Below are 17,846 nucleotides of genomic sequence, written 5' to 3' on the forward strand. Positions count from 1 at the left end.
CTCTGCTGGATTCTCTCATCTAGTCGTTCAATCAGTGTGTGTGTGTGTGTGTGTGTGTGTGTGTGTGTGTGTGTGTGTGTGTATCATATATGTGATATATATATATGACATATATGTGATATTTATATATAATGTGTGTTGTAGGTTGTAGGTCCAAAGTGTGGCTGATCTCTTTCTTCTGGAGAGACAACACCTTGTGTAATTGGAAAACACACAGATTCTTGTGATGTAGCAGAGGGAAGCTAGTGGTGGGAGAGGGGCTGTGGGGATGTATCCCAGGGAAACAAGCCCACATTGGGGGAAACAAAACCCATTCAGAGGGAATCAGGAAGCCTAACATAAATACAGTCATAAAGATGTAAGAAATTAGCCACACTGCATTGGTAACCAGAGACCAAGAACAGAATAAAAATGTCCAAAAGAAGGCCCAGAGAGGGTGAGAAGCACACAAAGTATACAGGATAGTTTTGCATCGACTTGACATAAGCTAGAGTCATCTGAGAGGAGGGAGCCTCAATTAAGAAAATGCCTCCACAATTGGGGCTGTAGGCAGGCCAGTAGGATGTTTTCTTAATTAGTGACTGATGGGTGATGCCATTCCCGGGGCTGATAGTTGTGGGTTCTATAAGAAAGCAGACTACACAAGCCCTAGGGAGCAAGTCAGTGAGCAGCATCCCTCTATGGCCTCTGCATTAGCTCCTGTCTCCAGGTTTCTGCCTTATCTGAGATCCTGCCCCAACTTCCTTTGATGACAGCCAGTGACATGGAAGTGTAAGTCAAATAAACCCTTTCATCCACAGCTTGCTCTTTGGTTGTAGTACTTCACTGCAGCAATAGAGACCTCAATAAAGAAACAAGGGACAGAGTAGAGTGCAGGTGGCACATGGATAACAATGAAAAGATTTGGCTCAAGAAGTTGTGGGTTCAAGGCTAGCTCCAACTGACAAATTACAAAAAGACCCTCAGGGAAGGGTTGTCCATTGAGCCCTGGGGAAGTTGCATGGAAAGGGATTTCTTTTTTTCTCTGTCTTTATTAAATTGGGTATTTCTTATTTACATTTCAATTGTTATTCCCTTTCCCGGTTTCCAGGTCAACATCCCCCACCCCACCCCTCCCGGAAAGGGATTTCTTACTGTCCACTGCATCTACTTGGACAGTAGGGAGGTTTTCCTTGACACCCTAGTGAGGGACTGAGCAGATGGAACTCTGTTCTCTGTAGAGGGGATGCGTGCCTTCTGGAACTTATTAATAACTATTTTGACACACTGAAGACATGGGATCAGAAACTAGGAGCATCACCTCATCGTGTTGCAAATAAGAAGTAAACAGAATGCAGGCAGCTGCTGGACTCCCCCAGTTTGTCTGGAATCAGACGGAATCACACACTGCTTGAGGTAAGTGAAACACTGATTGGCAGATCTTACTGGGGTAAAAAAAAAAAGTGTTTTGATATATTGGCATTTGGATGGTGAGGACCAAACGTTAGCCCATAATCACTTTCCAGTCCACACACTCTTGAAGCGGTTCAGTGATTAAAATGGGCATCGGTTCTTGTTCTTTGCCAAGTCATTAATCAACCCCAGACAAATGAGCAGGAGCGACGAGCAAGGCTGCTTACGACTGCTTTGATTATAAGTATGTGAAGACGGAGGGCACAGCTACAGAGGCTGGTGGTTGTGTCTCCGTTATCTCTCCACCCCCAGGATCCCAACCCCCTCACTGCCTGGGCTTGCCACAACTCAGTGCTAAGGAGCTGATCAAGCCGCCCGTTTACCATCAGCTGAGCACGATATTGCTAAGGTCTGGGAGTGTTTCTCTGAGATCTTGACATCTGAAGAGTAGAAATCCCCCCACCCCAACCTAAACCAACTGGCCCGAGCTTAGACAGTTATTATGAAGTGCTGCAGAGATGTAAACATTTCATCATTGAGACAGCTGAGGGCAGATGTGGCCGCTCCTCCCATGGTTTGCCTACATGTGGGGACACCAGGAGTGAAACGTGCTACAAGACAGTAAACAAGAGAGAATGATGAATGGGGATATATTGAGATGGGGAAGGAGATGAACGTGGCAAAGGCTCTGGGAACGTCCTTAGTTCTCTGGTCTGAGCTCTCTATTAACGAGCTGTTGGGGGAAAGCAGAGCCCCACTGATTTGATCCACAAAAAAATGATGTCAAAAAGTGTCCCCAGCACAAACCGAGAGTCCTGTTGGGCAGGAGACCCACAGGGGAGCTGCCAGAGGTTGCAAGACTACCACCAAAAGGGCCAGCCACTTGCCTTATAAATAAAGTGCTATTACACACAGCCACACCCATCTCCTGATATACTGCCTATGGCTCTAATGACTCTTGGTTCAGATGAAGGGGTGGTACAGGATGGGGAGTGGGAAATTTTGTTTCTTTTGGACTGAATCCAAGACATCTACTAGGCTGGATTCCATTTGTGTTGGTGAAGCAGACAGGAAGATCGTTCGTTTTGCTTATGCGTCTTTGGATTTAATATTAAAACCCAGTATCTTATTTCAGGAGTCACTCTGACGCAGGGACCCTGAGCAGAGATGATGATTTCATACAATCCCAGAAATTTCCAGCGTTGAAACATAATAAAAATGTCTGTAATTTGGTTCTGTGACTCCCTGTATGTGACCTGTGTGGTCAGGGCTGTCCTTTTCTTAGCCTTTATATGATTTAGCTCCATCATCTATAACTGATTATAAGTGGCTTATGAGTGTATTTCTTTCAAGGATCAGAACTAATATATCTGTGTGTATTTGGGACGTAATAGGCATTCAATATATGATGAATTACCATTTTGGTTATTATTTCAAAATGCTCTCATGGCTAATGTCTTTTTCTTTAGTCAGATTGGAAATGGTCAAGGCAAGATAATGGATTTCACAGCGGAGCACTTTGAAAGCAACGGAGAGGTCTACTCTCATATGCTCAAGAGTGGCCAGTGACTAGGCAAAGAAATCCTCTGTCTTCCCAAGAAAAGCATCCCATCCTCTCTCGGAAGGACAATAATATGCTCCACTGAGGTGTGCAAGCTGCCTCGGGCACTGAGTGCTATGTGCACGTGCATGTTAATAATTAGTATGAATTAATGAGAAGCAAGGGGACGGTCTGAAAGGGGGGACTAACGTCCTTCACAGCCCAAGAAGCTAAGGTTAATTACAGCACTGCAAGGCAGGAGGCTTGAATGGAAACGCAAAGACAGTGGCAGAGGTTGAGCTGAGCTGGGCTGAGAGCTGGGGAAAGGGAAGCCAAGGCACACAGGCACGAGCCACATGGCTGGGCTGCCAGGTCATGTCAAGCACATGCCCTCGTCACAGCTGCCCACTGAAGTGACTGCCGTGGCCACCACAGGTGAGGCCGAGCAGAGCAGATGGCACCAAAACACTCGGCCCCTGGCCGACACTGCAGGGTAAAAGAGCCGCGTTCTCACGTGTGATTGACCTGCGCAAGTATTTTCGTTTACTTTTTACTATGTTCCTTTGTCCAGAGCAGTTAACTCTGTTGATACTGGAGTATGGAAGGAAGCTTACGTCTTACTAAGTTAAGTCCAGACCCCAAATTGACACACCGTATGAAAATTGCTCTTCCCATGTGAAATATATAATCTCAACAGTGTTGCAAGATCAGGAGTGTGGTGAAAGGGGTTGGGTAGACCCTAGTGAATGACTCCGTAATTGCACAGTGCACTGATAACTGTACCTTGGTGGGACATATATATCAACTTTGGTACAGGGGAGATCAATGGCTCCAAACAGCTTGAAAGATCGACCTATAATAACCTTATTAACTTTCCAAATTATTTTTTACACAAATAGATCCCTAACTTGGGTGAGTTCAGTATAATGGTGTGCTTGTAAGTTTTATGTCAACTTGATACAAGCTAGAGTCATCTGAAAGGAGGGAACCTTAATTGAGAAAATGCCTCCATAAGACCCAGCTGTGGGGCATTTTCTTAATTAGTGACTTAAGAAGGGGCCAAGATTATTGTGGATAGAGTCTTCCCTAGGCTGGTGGTCCTGTGTTCTATAAGAAAGCAGACTGAGCAGGCCATGAGGAGCAATCCAGGAAGCAGCACCCCTCCGTGGCCTCTGCATCAGCTCCTGCCACCAGGTCCCAGTGCTGCTTGAGTTCCTGTCCTGCCTTCCTCCAGTGACGGACAGTGTTATGGAAGTGTAAGTCAAATAAACCCTTTCCTCCCCAACTTGCTTTTGATCATGGTATTTCATGTTTCAGCAGTGATAACCCTAACTAAGACAAACAGGTTAAAATTACCCCCAATTTGTTTCAGAGCCAACTGTCTACGGAGGCTACTATCCTCCAGACAGGCCAGAATGTTATCTTAGTCTCCTCGCTAGCAGGTGCTGCCATGATGCTAAGGGGCGCCTCTCCCCACAGGCAAGACTGGTGACCTGTCTGCACCTCTCCTTTCGAGAATGTAAAACTGCTACCATTTCGCCAGTGTGCACGCTGTGTGCTACAGTGGTTAAGTCCACTGTACAGGTCCACAGCAATTTGTCAGGGTGCTGGAAATTGGAGATTCCTTTCTAATGCACTACTGCTTGGCCATTTATCTGGCCTCTCTCCAGGGCTGTGATCTTTATCCGTGATTTTCTCCAGCCCACCCACCCAGCAGATGACCTTGCCTAGGCAAAGGATTTTATACTGTGTACATCCCAACGACCCACACATGGGCATATTCAACCCATCCTCTCTCCTAATTCCAAATTAGGAATTATCTTCTGGCCGAGGTCATGGGATTTTTTAATTCCACGCAGAGACCTGGCTTTCCTACAGGCATTTTAGCCAGAGCTACACTGCTTTCCTTCTACTCCAATATCCATTACCCATCAAGACCTCCTCCTCAGTTGATGATGCCCACATCAGTCTAGGGGGGTCTCTCTAAAACTCATCCACATCCCATCCAACTTAGACATCCTGTTAGCTTTACCTGTAGTGTGCACTGTAGACATAGGAGCCAGCTAATTTCAACAGCTCATAGTTGATGCTCCAATTCAAATATCTATCTTCCTGACAGATGATTATAGATCTAGCAGGGCTATTTACAGCCTGAATGATGTTCAGAATATAAGTCACATCCTGTCTCTCTTCTGCTCTTAGACCTGTGGTGGCTTCCTGCCTTACTCAGTAGTAAAACTTGATTCATTACAACTCAACCTGGGGACTTCCCTGGTTATGAGCTCTCTCACACATGGACTGTTCCCCTGCTGCTCTCTTCAATCCAGGTGTTCTCGTCTGCTTCCTGCTCCTGTGCAGGAATGGCTGCAGCTGCAGTGGCTTTGCAGGATCTACCATTCTCTTCTTGCTGAGATAACGGCTTCATAACTTTACTTTCTTCAGATACTGAAAGAGGGCTCATCTTCGCCAAGAGGCTGACTATGACCATTTTATTTAAGTCTGTGGCTTACCCCTGACTGGCTTTTATGAATCCATTTATCTGTTCTGTTTTTGTTTTTCTTTCAATTTTTAAGAGTTTATTGTGTGTGTGTGTGCCTCTCTCTGTGTATATATGATGCGGGGGTGTTTGTGTGCCACTAAGCATATGTGGAGATCAGAGAACAAACTTGTGGCAGTTGGTTCTTTCTTCTGACCTTTATTTGGTTTTGAGATATCAAAGGTTATCAGGTTTGCTCACAAAACACCCCTACCCTCTGAGGATCTTGCCAGCTCCTCTTCTTTTTCTATGCTATTATTTTTAACATTCTAATCATTTCCATAATTTCACTGTTCACTGTTCAATTTTTCTCCCTCTTTGGGGAAGCAAGACTCCCGATGGCAGAACTCTTTTGTTCCCTAATACATCCTAGAATAGAGCCTACCAAGCAGTAGAGTGGTCAAGCTCTTCAACAAATAAATAAATGCATATGGTGCTTTTCCAAACAGCATGTTGGAAGCACACTGCTCTTTAAAGATTTTTGCGAATGTTGCAGTTCACCTCTGTGGAGGATGTCCTGTTTCCCTGGATGATGAACTGGTCTGGGACCAAACCCCACAGGACACTGTTTCTCTTTTCTTGGCAACACATGCCCTGTATAGCCCTAAGCAGCAGCAGCTGACTCCTCAGGGAATTCGACACTTGGATTTCTATTTCAATTCATTTTTTTATCTCACCCTTAGAAGCATCCAATTACATGTTCCTCAACCTCCACATTGGTGTCATGACAATGCATATATTTATAAATAAATCAGCTTGAGTTGGAGGCATAGGATCAAAAACTTTGAGAACCACTCATTTATAAGACTCTAAAATCCGCTGGAGGCTCACGGGCATCAGGAGGTTTCATTGTGTCCTCCTTGAGACAGCACTTGCATGACTGTAGGAAGGGGAGTGGTTTGAACAGTCCAGTCCATCGAACTTTCCAGACCATCAGGTGATGAGTCTGAAGGCTCTATCCCAAGTCATTGCAGAGGGAGCCTAGGACAGGCAGACCTGGCTTTCTCCCCAGAGAGCCCCTGGCCTCCAATATCCAATTCTTTCTCCGTGTTGGCTTTCTCCAGCCCATCTCCTTGTGTCCTCCACTGGCCACACTCACTGAACAGTGTTGGCCTGGCCTCAGAAGCCTGAGGTCAAAGTGGGCTCACCTTCTCATAGTACCGGATCTCATAGTCCAGGATGATGCCATTAGGCTGCTCCGGCTGAGGCCATGACAAGGTGATGCTCCTCATGGTGGCACTGACCTGGTGCATGATAGGAACAGTGGAGGGGGCTGTGGAGAGAGGAAGAGACAGGCTAGCTGAAGAGATGTTCGATATAAGATTTTCAGAGATAAACCAGGAGAGACTTCTGTGCTTTCTCATTAGCCAAACTGGGTCTGCATAACTCTCACTGGGTTTTGTAGGCTGAATGGAGTTGAGATGACAGAGGAGGCAGAAGGTGATAATTTAGCAGAGGACACACATGTGGGCAGGGCTGAGATAGATATGGTATATTCGTGGTGCAAGAGAAAAAAATTCATAGAATGGCTGGTAGATGGTTCAGCAGGTAAAGGTGCTTGCTGTGAAAGTCTGGCCACCTGAGTCCAATCCCTGAAACCGGCATAAAAATGGAACAAGGGAACTGACTCCCATGGATTTGCACTTTGGCTTTCACCTGTGTACTGTAGCAAACACACACACACACACACACACACACACACACACACACACACACACACACACTTACTTTTTTTCTAAAAGCAGTCCAAAATCAGAGAGAACTAGAAGAACAGGAGGAAGAGAGAGATGCTGCAGTAATGGGTTACTGGGTTGAGCTGCAGCGGGTAAGAGTGTATCAAGAGTAGAACTGATCAGTGCAAAGTAACCATGCCATAGAGAGGAACATTCCAGCAAATATTCCTTTCTGGTACTGCGTGTACGGTTTTAATGTACTTCCAAAAGCAAGGAGGTAGCATCCCTCATGAAGACAAGAACACAGAGCCATAACGGAGGCCACGTCAGAAATCTCCAAATGAGAACATTTGCTCTGAGGAACTCATAAGCACAAACGAAGAAATGATACACAAAGCAAACGTTTGGGAAGAGGGTAATAATTCCTAGATCAGCAAAGACGATTATGAAATTTCTGTTTGGAAATAATATTTATTTCCCAATTCAACGGTTTTTTTTTCACACCATGTAAGTAAAATGAAAACAGTCTGGAAATAATAAATGAGGGCTGTCTTCCTGAGGGAAGAGGCAGGTAATGGATGAGGCTCCGTCTGTGCCCAGCTCAGGGGCTGCTTTCCTGGTGCTTGTGCAGTGATGAAGGTCGTTTCCTCACTCGAACTCCACTTTACAAGGGTTTCTCTGGGGACCATGGCTGAGTGACATTTACTATCCTCAACTTATGGTATTAGATTCCTTCCAAGACCCAGAATTACAGAATCATAGCTAACAGGTCACAGGAGGGGGAAGGCATTGACTTGCCCACACTTCGTTGGAATGTAGCACCTACTAACCTCAGCCTGTGCCAGGCGGCAGTGGGGGGTAGGGCGGGGGGGGGGAGCAGAGTATGCATTCTACAGATGCTCCCAGTTTTCTCACAAGAGGGAGAAGGGCGAGAAATTTTACCATACACCTTAGCATCAGTGTCCTCCGGGACTGAGGAGGTCAGTATGCACAAAGCCTACTGGAGACCACATGTTGGCAATGACAGCTGATCACTGAATAGTCAGCCCCTCCCTGCAAAACATGGGTTCCTCCGATAGGAACTTCCAATCAAAGATTCAGCAATGATCTTTCCAAAGTTTCATGGTAATAGTACAGCTGTGTAAAATTCTTCCAACCCGTTTTTTCCTTCCTTCCTTCCTTCCTTCCTTCCTTCCTTCCTTCCTTCCTTCCTTCCCTCCCACTTTCCTTGGGATGGGATGACCATTGTGGTCTGGCTCCCCCTCCAATGTCCCTACCAAATACTTACTGCCAAGTTCCTGTTTTGTATGAGACCCTGTACTGTGCTTCTGTAACTCCCACTACTTATGAATCTTCCTTATCCATATCTCAAATTTGCCTTCTTCTCTTTGGTCTTACCTCTCCCAACTAAAGCAATCTAGAACATTCCTTGTTGCACAGAACAGAGATCTAAAGAAACAAGTCAGATTGTGCTTGAGTTTTCTTTGCTAAAGAATGGCCAACTGCATACTTTGGGCTTTTTAATGTGAAGGTTAACACTGTGTGTTTATTAAGAATATACTTAGTAGCATGCAGGAGCTGACCTGGGCCTATAGCAGGCATGCAGCTTGATGTTCATGTAGGTGCCCTGACAATTGGAGCAGGGAGGGGGGTTGTCTCTGACTCTGTTGCCTGCCATTGGATCCCCTTCCCTTAACTGGACTGACTGGTTTGGCCTCAGTGTGAGGGTGCTCTTGGTTCAGCTGAAACTGGAAGTCTCATGGTAGATTGGTATCCACGGTAGGCTTCTCCTTCTCTGAGAAGGAGAGTGGGTAATGGAGGGAGGGATTTGTAAAGGTGGGACTGGAAGGGGGGCTCTGATCAGGATGGAAAGAAAAAAAGAAAGAAAGGAAGGAAGGAAGGAAGGAAGAAAGAAAGAAAGAAAGAAAGAAAGAAAGAAAGAAAGAAAGGAAGGAAGGAAGGAAGGAAGAAAGGAAGAAAGGAAGAAAGAAAGAAAGGCAGGTCAAATGCTACCTATTTCTGCCCTTAGTAATTTCTTACCCTTAGTAATTGGGCCCATGTTGTTCCAATCTCTGTAGGCATGAGCTAGAGGTACCAGTCCAATTCTCCTCCACTGTTTGTACTACGAGTTAAATTTAAGCCTAGTATCTCCCATGTTTTGCTTAGTCTCTGTTCTATTAAGGAGACTGTTAGTCTTTCAATCAAAAGCATGCCTTTGCTGTTCAATCCTGAAGTTAGAGTCATATATACCATCGAGATTTCCCTGAGGTAAGTTCTGTCTCCCCGTGTCTGTAGAGTTAGATTTCTCACCATGTCTGTAGAGTTAGATTTCTGCTGTGGAGATTCATAATCCCTCTTTGCTTTTATGATGTCAAATTTGATCTACTAAACTAATAAGTTGAAAGAACGTTTCATCTTCATTCAACTGTCTAATGCATTTTTCTCTCTCCTACCTTGGTCTTACAGGCTAGCGTTGTTAACTAATTAAACAGGTATCGCGCATGTGCCATAGAGTTGCTCTTCTAGGTTCCCATGAGCAAAGTAAAGTTTCTTGTCCTCACGGAACCTACTCCTTACTGGAGGGATTCGGAGTCTAGACACGATAAACAAATAACAGGATATATAAAAGACAGTGGGCCCAATGGGAGAAACTAAGTAGGGAAAGCGGAGGTAGTCGCCAGTGTAGGAGGTGTGGCTGTGGTCAGCAAAGGCTTCCCTGAGTTGCAGGTACAGGAGAATAAGCTGAAGAATAGCTGGGGAAGCATTAGAGAAGAGACAATTGGAGCAAAGGGTCTGACTTGGAAGAATCATAGTCAAGGGGGAGGGCCCTGAGCTTCTACTCCCAGTGAGCAGGGGAATGAAAGGGCAGATGACAACCAAACAATGACATGCTGACTTGTGTGCTGACCGTGTCACTGCAAACAGAAGGTGTGGGCCAGCAAAAGCAGAAGGTCCTATCCTAAAGCCACTCTTGTGAGGTCAGGTTCCAACGACAGAGTGGTCTGAGCCTATGTAGAAAACAGTCATTGTTACAATGCTTTGACCTTGCTTCTTCAATTCCACCATGTTCAAAAAGCGATTTGTATCCAGTAGCAGCAATGAGCCACATTATAAACATACAGAGACCCCAGCCCATCATCCACAGTTATTATATCACTTGTGTGTGTGCACGCGCGGGCGTGTGTGTGTGTGTGTGTGTGTGTGTGTGTGTGTGTGTGTGTGTGTATGTGTGCCTGTGGAATCCAGATGAGGGCACTGATTCTCCTATGTGTGTATATGTGTGCGTGATGTATGGTTTGGGACAAAGCTGTTTTTAAGTTATAATGAGATATTTGATATATTGTTATAAACCGAGTCCTACATTAAGTAATTCTTCCTGACTGTAGACTACTTTGTGAGCACATTTAAGTTAGGTTAGCCTAAACTTGTTGTTAGGTGCAGTGAGTGCTGTGGTATAACTATTTCTTCCCAATAAGATCATTCTCTCCTGGAGAGAAGAGGGAGATTCATAAGACTCAGGAAGCTCATAAAACTTAAAAGCCCCAGGATGCTCAGAAAATGACAAGATTCACAAGCCCCTTTCCCAAGTTTATACAAGCAATAACAATTTCTGGAGCAATGAGACTCTCTGGTGGAGCTGCCTGTGGACTGTGCATTAGGACATCAGAGATGGTAGCTTGCATCTCAATTGTCACAGATGTTGGGGTTGGCTTCTCAGTGACGCAGCTAGTTTTGAGTACCCCATGCTCCCATTAGTAACCTCAGCAGAGTCACTGCTGCAGGAAACTAGACTTGAGTGTGATTACTCCTCTGATCTGTTGTGGGTAGCCGATCTAGGGTGATTTGAGAGTTGTCTCTCCTGTAAAAACCATGCACAATGTAATTTTGATTTCCAACTCAGTGACGGTTTCCAGGGAATGTAGCCCTTTACAAATCAAGGAATGGTGGCATTGGGGATGTCTCCACAGATGTGGAATATAAAAGAAAAAGAATTTAAAATGACTGCAATGCTTTTGTTCGGAACAGCCAAAGGGCAAGGCTGCCATTGAATGAGATGAGAGACGACATCAACAGTAGCCATCTGGAAAGGGAGACCAGGCGTTCCACTTTGAAGACTACTCTTCAGGTGCCTAAGATGGGATAGGGACACACGTGCGTAAAGTTGGAGCTATTAGCAATTCAATAAATCAGAAAGGCATGGAACTGACAGATCCTGACGATACCAAGTAGAGTGCATGTTTTAAGATGTTGGAAATGAGGAGAAAACAGCAAAGGGCCCCAAGAAAGCAAGGTCGATGGAGTAGGAGGAAAGCTTGAAGAGCATGATTGGCCAGAAACCAAGAGGAAGGAAGCACTCAGGGGACCGAATATGTTAAATCCAACTGCTAAGGTGGGGAAAATGGAACTGGGAACTGGGCCCCTGATTTAGCCACAGCCTCTGTGGTTAGCCATTTGGATGGCACATGTTCACTTTGCTCAGGACTCTGCATGCTTTGGAGGGAAATCAAGGTAGTTCAGAAGGTGACACAGTCTCTCAGAGTTGTCTCATATTTGGGGGTCCCAGTGTAACCCAAGATGGGGATGACAGAAGGGCTCCAGATAACAGTGCTCTCTTACTGCCTCTTGTCACTCAGACTACCCTTGTAGGCCATGTGGAAGCACAGTCTACATGATGTTGATTTGCAAATGCCACAGGTTTTCAGGTTCCCTCTGCCTCAAGAAGTAAAACGTCACCTGTTAATACTGGAAAATTCAGAGCTGGGAATGTAGGTCAACTGCTAGAGTCCTCAGTGAGTATGCACTGAGCTCTGGGGCCAATCCCTTGCACCACAGGAAAAATATAAGCATGATCATGCACATCTCTAACACCAGTTTTGGGAAGGTAGAGATGCAAGGGTCAAAGGTCATCCTTGGTTATATAGTGAGGTCAGGCCAGACTACACTGTATGAGACTGTGTCTCAAGAAATTAAACAAGTAAACAAAGAAATGAAAGGGGACCCCAAGCTGACAGTTAAAAGCACACAGCAAGAGCCATCATCTCTAGGGAATCAAAGGCAGAAGAGCAGCTACTTCTTGAGGTGGGGGAATCACAAAAAGCACTGAAGTTTATCTATAAGTGGACTTTAAGATAACTCAGTGACTTTGGAGAGCAGAACAGAGGGTGAGAAAGAATGTCCTAGCATCAAAGTTGATAGCTTTATGTAGAGGACAGAGGGGAAGAAAGAACTTCCCCCTCACTGAGGCTGGTATCTTGTGCAGGTGACAGAAACCGAGGTGAAAGAATGATGAGGAAACTGAGGAGACACAATGTCACAGGCCTGGCACCATTGCAGAGGTCCAGCAGAGCAGGCGGGGCAACCAGGACCCATACAGAAGAAAGGCACATAGGGGAGCTTTCTTGGCTCTACAACGTGTAGTTGTTGAAAAGTCATTTTGATAGGTTTTGCCTTGGCTTACAGCTGGGAGAGTCAAAGGTTCCTTCATTTTCCCATGTCTGGGAATGAAGCCATGAGCTGATACAAGTGCTGGCCGCAGAGTCGGTCTGGCAACCATAGAAAAGATTCTGATCCAAACATTCAAAGAGTCAGGCTTGATGCCTCACATTTGAAGTACCAACCCTCAAGAAATTGAAACAGGAGGACTGCTGCAAGTTCTAACCTAGCTTGGGTGGGTTTCAAATCAGTCAGATCTTTGCAGTGGAATCTTCAAAAACTAATAGCAATAATTAAATTAAATAAGAGTAACAACAACAACAACAATGATGATGATGATGATGACGACAACAACAACAATAATAATAATAGAAAAGTAAGAGCTCCTTGAAGTAGAAAACAACAACAACAACAACAACAATAATAATAATAATAATAATAATAATAATAATAATAATAATAAAGTAAGAGCTCCTTGAAGTAGAAAGCCATACCAGGCTGAGACCAAAAAGGGGGGGAAGTGAACGGGGAAGGGGGGCGGGGAGGGAGCAGGAGGTAGAGGGTAGGACAAAACCAGTTTGGATCATTAATGTGAGTGGGATGGTGCAAGCACTGAGGTGATGAGGTGAGGCTGTGCCTGTGAAAAATGCCTACAGGAGCTGTTTCAGAATACCAGAGCTAAGGGGGGGGGGGCACCAGATCTATGTGGCTTAGTTTATGGAAAGACAGTACAAACTAAAATAACTCAGAAAGAGGGACATTCAATTGGGGAATCCTATTGGATTTGCTTCTGAGCATGTGTGTGGGACATTTTATTTATAAATGATTGATGTTGGAGTGCCCAGTCTTCTGCAAGTAGTGACAACCCAATGGCAGGAGGTCCTGGGCTCTACAAAAGAGCAAGCTAAGCAAGCTATGGAGAGAAAGCCAGGGAGCACCCCCACCCCCCCACACACACTCACGGTAGTCTTTGTTTTAGTTCCTGTCTCTAGTTTCCTGCCTTGAGCTCCTACACTGACTTCTCTCAGTCATGAACAACATATTGCCTGGAATTGTAGGCTAAAGTGAACCTGTTTCAAGTTGGTTTCGGTTAGTGCTTTATCACAGTGATGGAAACCAGATTAGGACAGGATCCACAGCTGTCCCTGCTTCAGAGCTGATGGTTGCAACTCCGTCCTGCCATCCAAACATGGACCAGAATCTGGATCTCCAACAGTAGCCAGTGACTGGCCAGCCATTAGAATGCATGTAGAACGTGAAACCTGTGTGAATCTGGAAAGCAAGCATCCCTGTCACCAGGAGCTACCAGTGGTTTTGTCCCCAAACCATTCCTTCTTGTTGGTTGAACAAAAGAGAAATAGAGAAAGGCAGACAGGACAGTCTATGCTTTCTCCAAAGCCTGCACAGAACTTTCCCTTCTGCCTCCACAGACACAAAAAGGAAAAGTTTTGTTTGCTTGCTTGCTTGCTTTTGATTAAAACTTTGTTGTCATTCCTGCTTAGATTGAAATTTACATGTGCATCTCCCTGCCCCCTTTTACAGTTTAATTCTTAAACTATACTGTATCTCAATTGGTATAGTTCTCACCTACCATATTCTCCAGAATAGCATAAAACTATATATGATGGTACAACTCTGCAATTCTGACTCAGGAGGAAGAAGCAGAAAGACCAGGAGTCCCAGGCTATCTTGTTTACTTTCCCTTATCTAGTGAATCCAAGGCTAGTCTAAGCTACAGAGCCTGCTTCAAGAGAGAGAGAGAGAGAGAGAGAGAGAGAGAGAGAGAGAGAGAGAGAGAGAGAGAGAGAGGAAGAAGAAGAAGAAGAAGAAGAAGAAGAAGAAGAAGAAGAAGAAGAAGAAGAAGAAGAGGAGGAGGAGGAGGAGGAGGAGGAGGAGGAGGAGGAGGAGGAGGAAGAAGAGGAGGAAGAGGAGGAAGAGGAGGAAGAGGAGGAAGAGGAGGAGGAAGAGGAGGAAGAAGAAGAAATAGAAAAATTAATTCTTAACCCTTTTGCATTTGCTCATCTACTCTTTTAAAGAAAACATTCACTAGAATATTTTTTTTCATTTTCCCCTTTGCTGTTTTCCAATTAAAATTTTTTGATTTGATTTCCCCTCTCATTTGTTGTTCCTTTTTTTATCATGTTTCATCTTTTCTTTTTCAGCATTCAGAACAGAAGGAGAAATAAAGACATTCAAGCTAAACATGAACTAAAGCAATTCATGACATTATGTCAACACTACAGGAGATATTTAAAAGTCCTCCACACAGAAAAGGAAGATAAACACAACCAAAATAACATAGGTAAGAATAAATATACTAAGACGTGGGAGGGAATCAAACCTTAGAAAAAACAACACTATGGCAGGAAGTAGAACATGCTTTTTACTAGTAATCTTTACTGTAAATGGTAATAATTATTCTCCAGTAATGGTAATAAATGGTAAATGGTAATAAATAATTCTCCAGTTAAAAGGCAAAGAAGTCTGGCTTCTTAGATGACAAAACAAGATCCAACTACTTGCTGCCTGCAGGAAACTCACCACAGTTGCAAAGAAATACATGATCTGAAAGTGAATGGATAAAAAGTTATATTCCCAGCAAACAGAATGTGAAAGCAAGTAAAGGGGCTATCCTATATCCAACAAAGCAGACCTCAACCTAAAACTATGAGATAAATGTGATATGAATCGATAAAAGAAACATTGTATTAAGAAGATAAGATGACTGTAAATATATATACACACTGATATCAGTATGACAATTCATGGTAGAAATACATAAAATGTATTCATAAAGATACATATAGGAATCAATACTACATTAATGTGTGCTGTTATTTGTCTTATTAAATTTCCCTTGAAGGCTGGTATATTTGAAGCTTTGTCCCAGGCTAGTGGTGCTACTGAGATGTGGGAAACCATCAAGGCTCTTATGTCATCAACAGGTTAGCCCACTGATGGAGCTATAACCTGATGATGCTATTGGCATGTGATGGAAACTAGGAGGTGGGGCCTAGTAGAGGAGAACAGTGGGGGAATATATTGTCTGTGGCTCCTTCCTGTCACTCTACTTCTTGGTCACCTGAAGGTGAACAGCTTTGTTCTACCATGCCTTCCTGTTGCCCTGTATTCTGCTTCAACACAGGCTCAGCTAGGAAGGAAATCAAGCATGGATTGAAACCTGTAAAAGTATGTGTAGAAATAAACCTTTCCTCCTTTGATTTTTTTGGAGACATCTTTATGGTGGCTAAAAGACTGGTTAACATAGTAAGTGACTTTACTATTCTATTCTCCCCAGTAGATAGGCTATTGAAACCAAAGATCAACAGTGAAACACCAGAGCTCAACTGCACTGTGAATCAAGTGGAATCAGCACACATCTATAGAATTCTCTATCCAAAGGATGCAGAATGCACTCACCTCAGAAGCTCATGGAACTGCCACCCCCCAAACTTGTCATTTTAAAGATATGCAGCAAGGTGTGGCAAATGTAAAAATAATGAAATGTTTGTTTAGATCTTACCAGTTTACCACAGAGAAAAAACTGAAATAACTGACAAGAGAAACTACAGATATTTCACAAATACAGAGACAGTGAAAAATATACCATTGAAGAAATCAGGGGAGATGTTGGGGAAAAAAAATAAGTCAAAGTCTCTAAGAGACTCCACAGCAAGATTATAAATTTGATTTAAAAATTTGGGAGAGCGGCAGGAGACAAAATCGGCACTTGAAAATCAGTAGATTCTCTAAACACCAGAAATGAACTCACTAAAAAAGAAATCTGGAAAACAATGGCATTAATAATAACAACAACAGAATCTATAAACAAGCCTAAGCGAGGAGATGAAAGTCTTTTGTAATGAAAACTCTGAAACCCAGAAGAAACAGAGGAGGATGGAAAGAGCCTCAGTTCCCTGAGTGAACTGATAACTAGGGAACAGCCATATTGCAGAACGTGATTCATAGATTCAGTATAATCCTTACCACGATTCTAATGATCTTCTTCACAGAACTAGAAGGAAAGAAAATCCCTGAAGTTCATAAGAGAGTATAAGAGACGCCCAATAGCCAAGGCAATCCCGAGCACAACAGAAACACTGGAGGCGTCAGACATTCCATTCCACATTACAGCACAGAGCCATAGTAATAAAACAGCAAGGAATGGGCGCGAAGTAGAGCTGAGACAATGAGATGGAAGAAATAACCAGAAGTAAACCCAAGGCTACAGAATCAGACTTTTCGACAAAGACGGGAAAATGCACCGTGCTTAACAAATGCTGTTGGGGAAATGGGACAACCATACATAGATGGCTGACATTAGAGCCCAGCCTCTCACTCTGCACAGAAAACACCTCAAAACTATATGAATTTAAGACCTAAAATTTGAACCATCTAGAGGAAAACGTAGCAGAAACCTTTATGATGCAGACATAGGCAGTGCTTCCAGAATAAGGACTTCTATAGCTCAGAAGAGAAAGCAAGAGTTGGCAAGTGGGGCTCATCCAATTGTAAAGCTTCTGTACATCAACGGAAACAACAGCAGAATAAAGAGGCAGCTACAGAATGGTAGAAAATCCTTGTCAGCCATCCACCTGATGGGTGATAACCACTAAAAGGAAAAAACCTCAACAAGTTCAGCACTGAATGAACAAATAATCCAGCCAATAAATGGGCAACTGAACTCAACAAATACTTTTCAAAAGTCAACGCACAGATGACCAATAGATATATGAAAACTGTTTTTGACTTCCTTGGCTATGAGAGAAATGCTAATCAAATGTACATTGAGATTGCAATTCTCACTCTAGTCAGAATGGCTATGGTGGTCTACAAAACCAACAACAATTCAGAAGTATGAAGGGGAGAAGAAGGTTTGCACACTGTTGGTGGGAATGTGCAGATATTTTACAAATTCCCCAAAAATACTACAATAAAACTATATAACCCATATTACCACTCATGAGTATATGAGTCTATACTTAAAGGCATCAAGATAATTCTGTGTCTCTGTCTCTGTCTCTCTCTCTTATTAGCGCATGGTGGAGTACTATTCAGCCACAAAGAAGATCAGAATCATATCATTTGCAGGGAAATAGATTGAAATTGAACTGGTGGTTGTCATGCAAAGAAAACAAGGCTTTTCTGGAGAAAACAAGGGGATGGAGAGGTGGCTCAGCGGTTAAGAGCACTGGTCGCTCTTCCAAAGGTCCTGAGTTCAAGTCCCAGCAACCACATGGTAGCTCACGGCCATCTGTAAAGTGATCCAATA

General features: G+C 43.8%; 1 protein-coding gene across 1 annotated transcript in view; it reads right to left on the bottom strand.

Moving 5' to 3' along the window:
- Ephb1 (Eph receptor B1) overlaps positions 1–17,846 on the bottom strand; it is a 436,332-nt gene that overhangs the window by 88,840 nt on the left and 329,646 nt on the right. Inside the window, 1 exon segment of the mRNA NM_001104528.1 lies at positions 6,617–6,741. Within this exon segment, the coding sequence (NP_001097998.1) occupies positions 6,617–6,741 (125 nt within the window).

The sequence above is a fragment of the Rattus norvegicus genome, chromosome 8 (genome assembly GCF_021556685.1).
Source record: "Rattus norvegicus strain SHRSP/BbbUtx chromosome 8, alternate assembly SHRSP_T2T, whole genome shotgun sequence".
Lineage (NCBI taxonomy): Eukaryota > Metazoa > Chordata > Mammalia > Rodentia > Muridae > Rattus > Rattus norvegicus.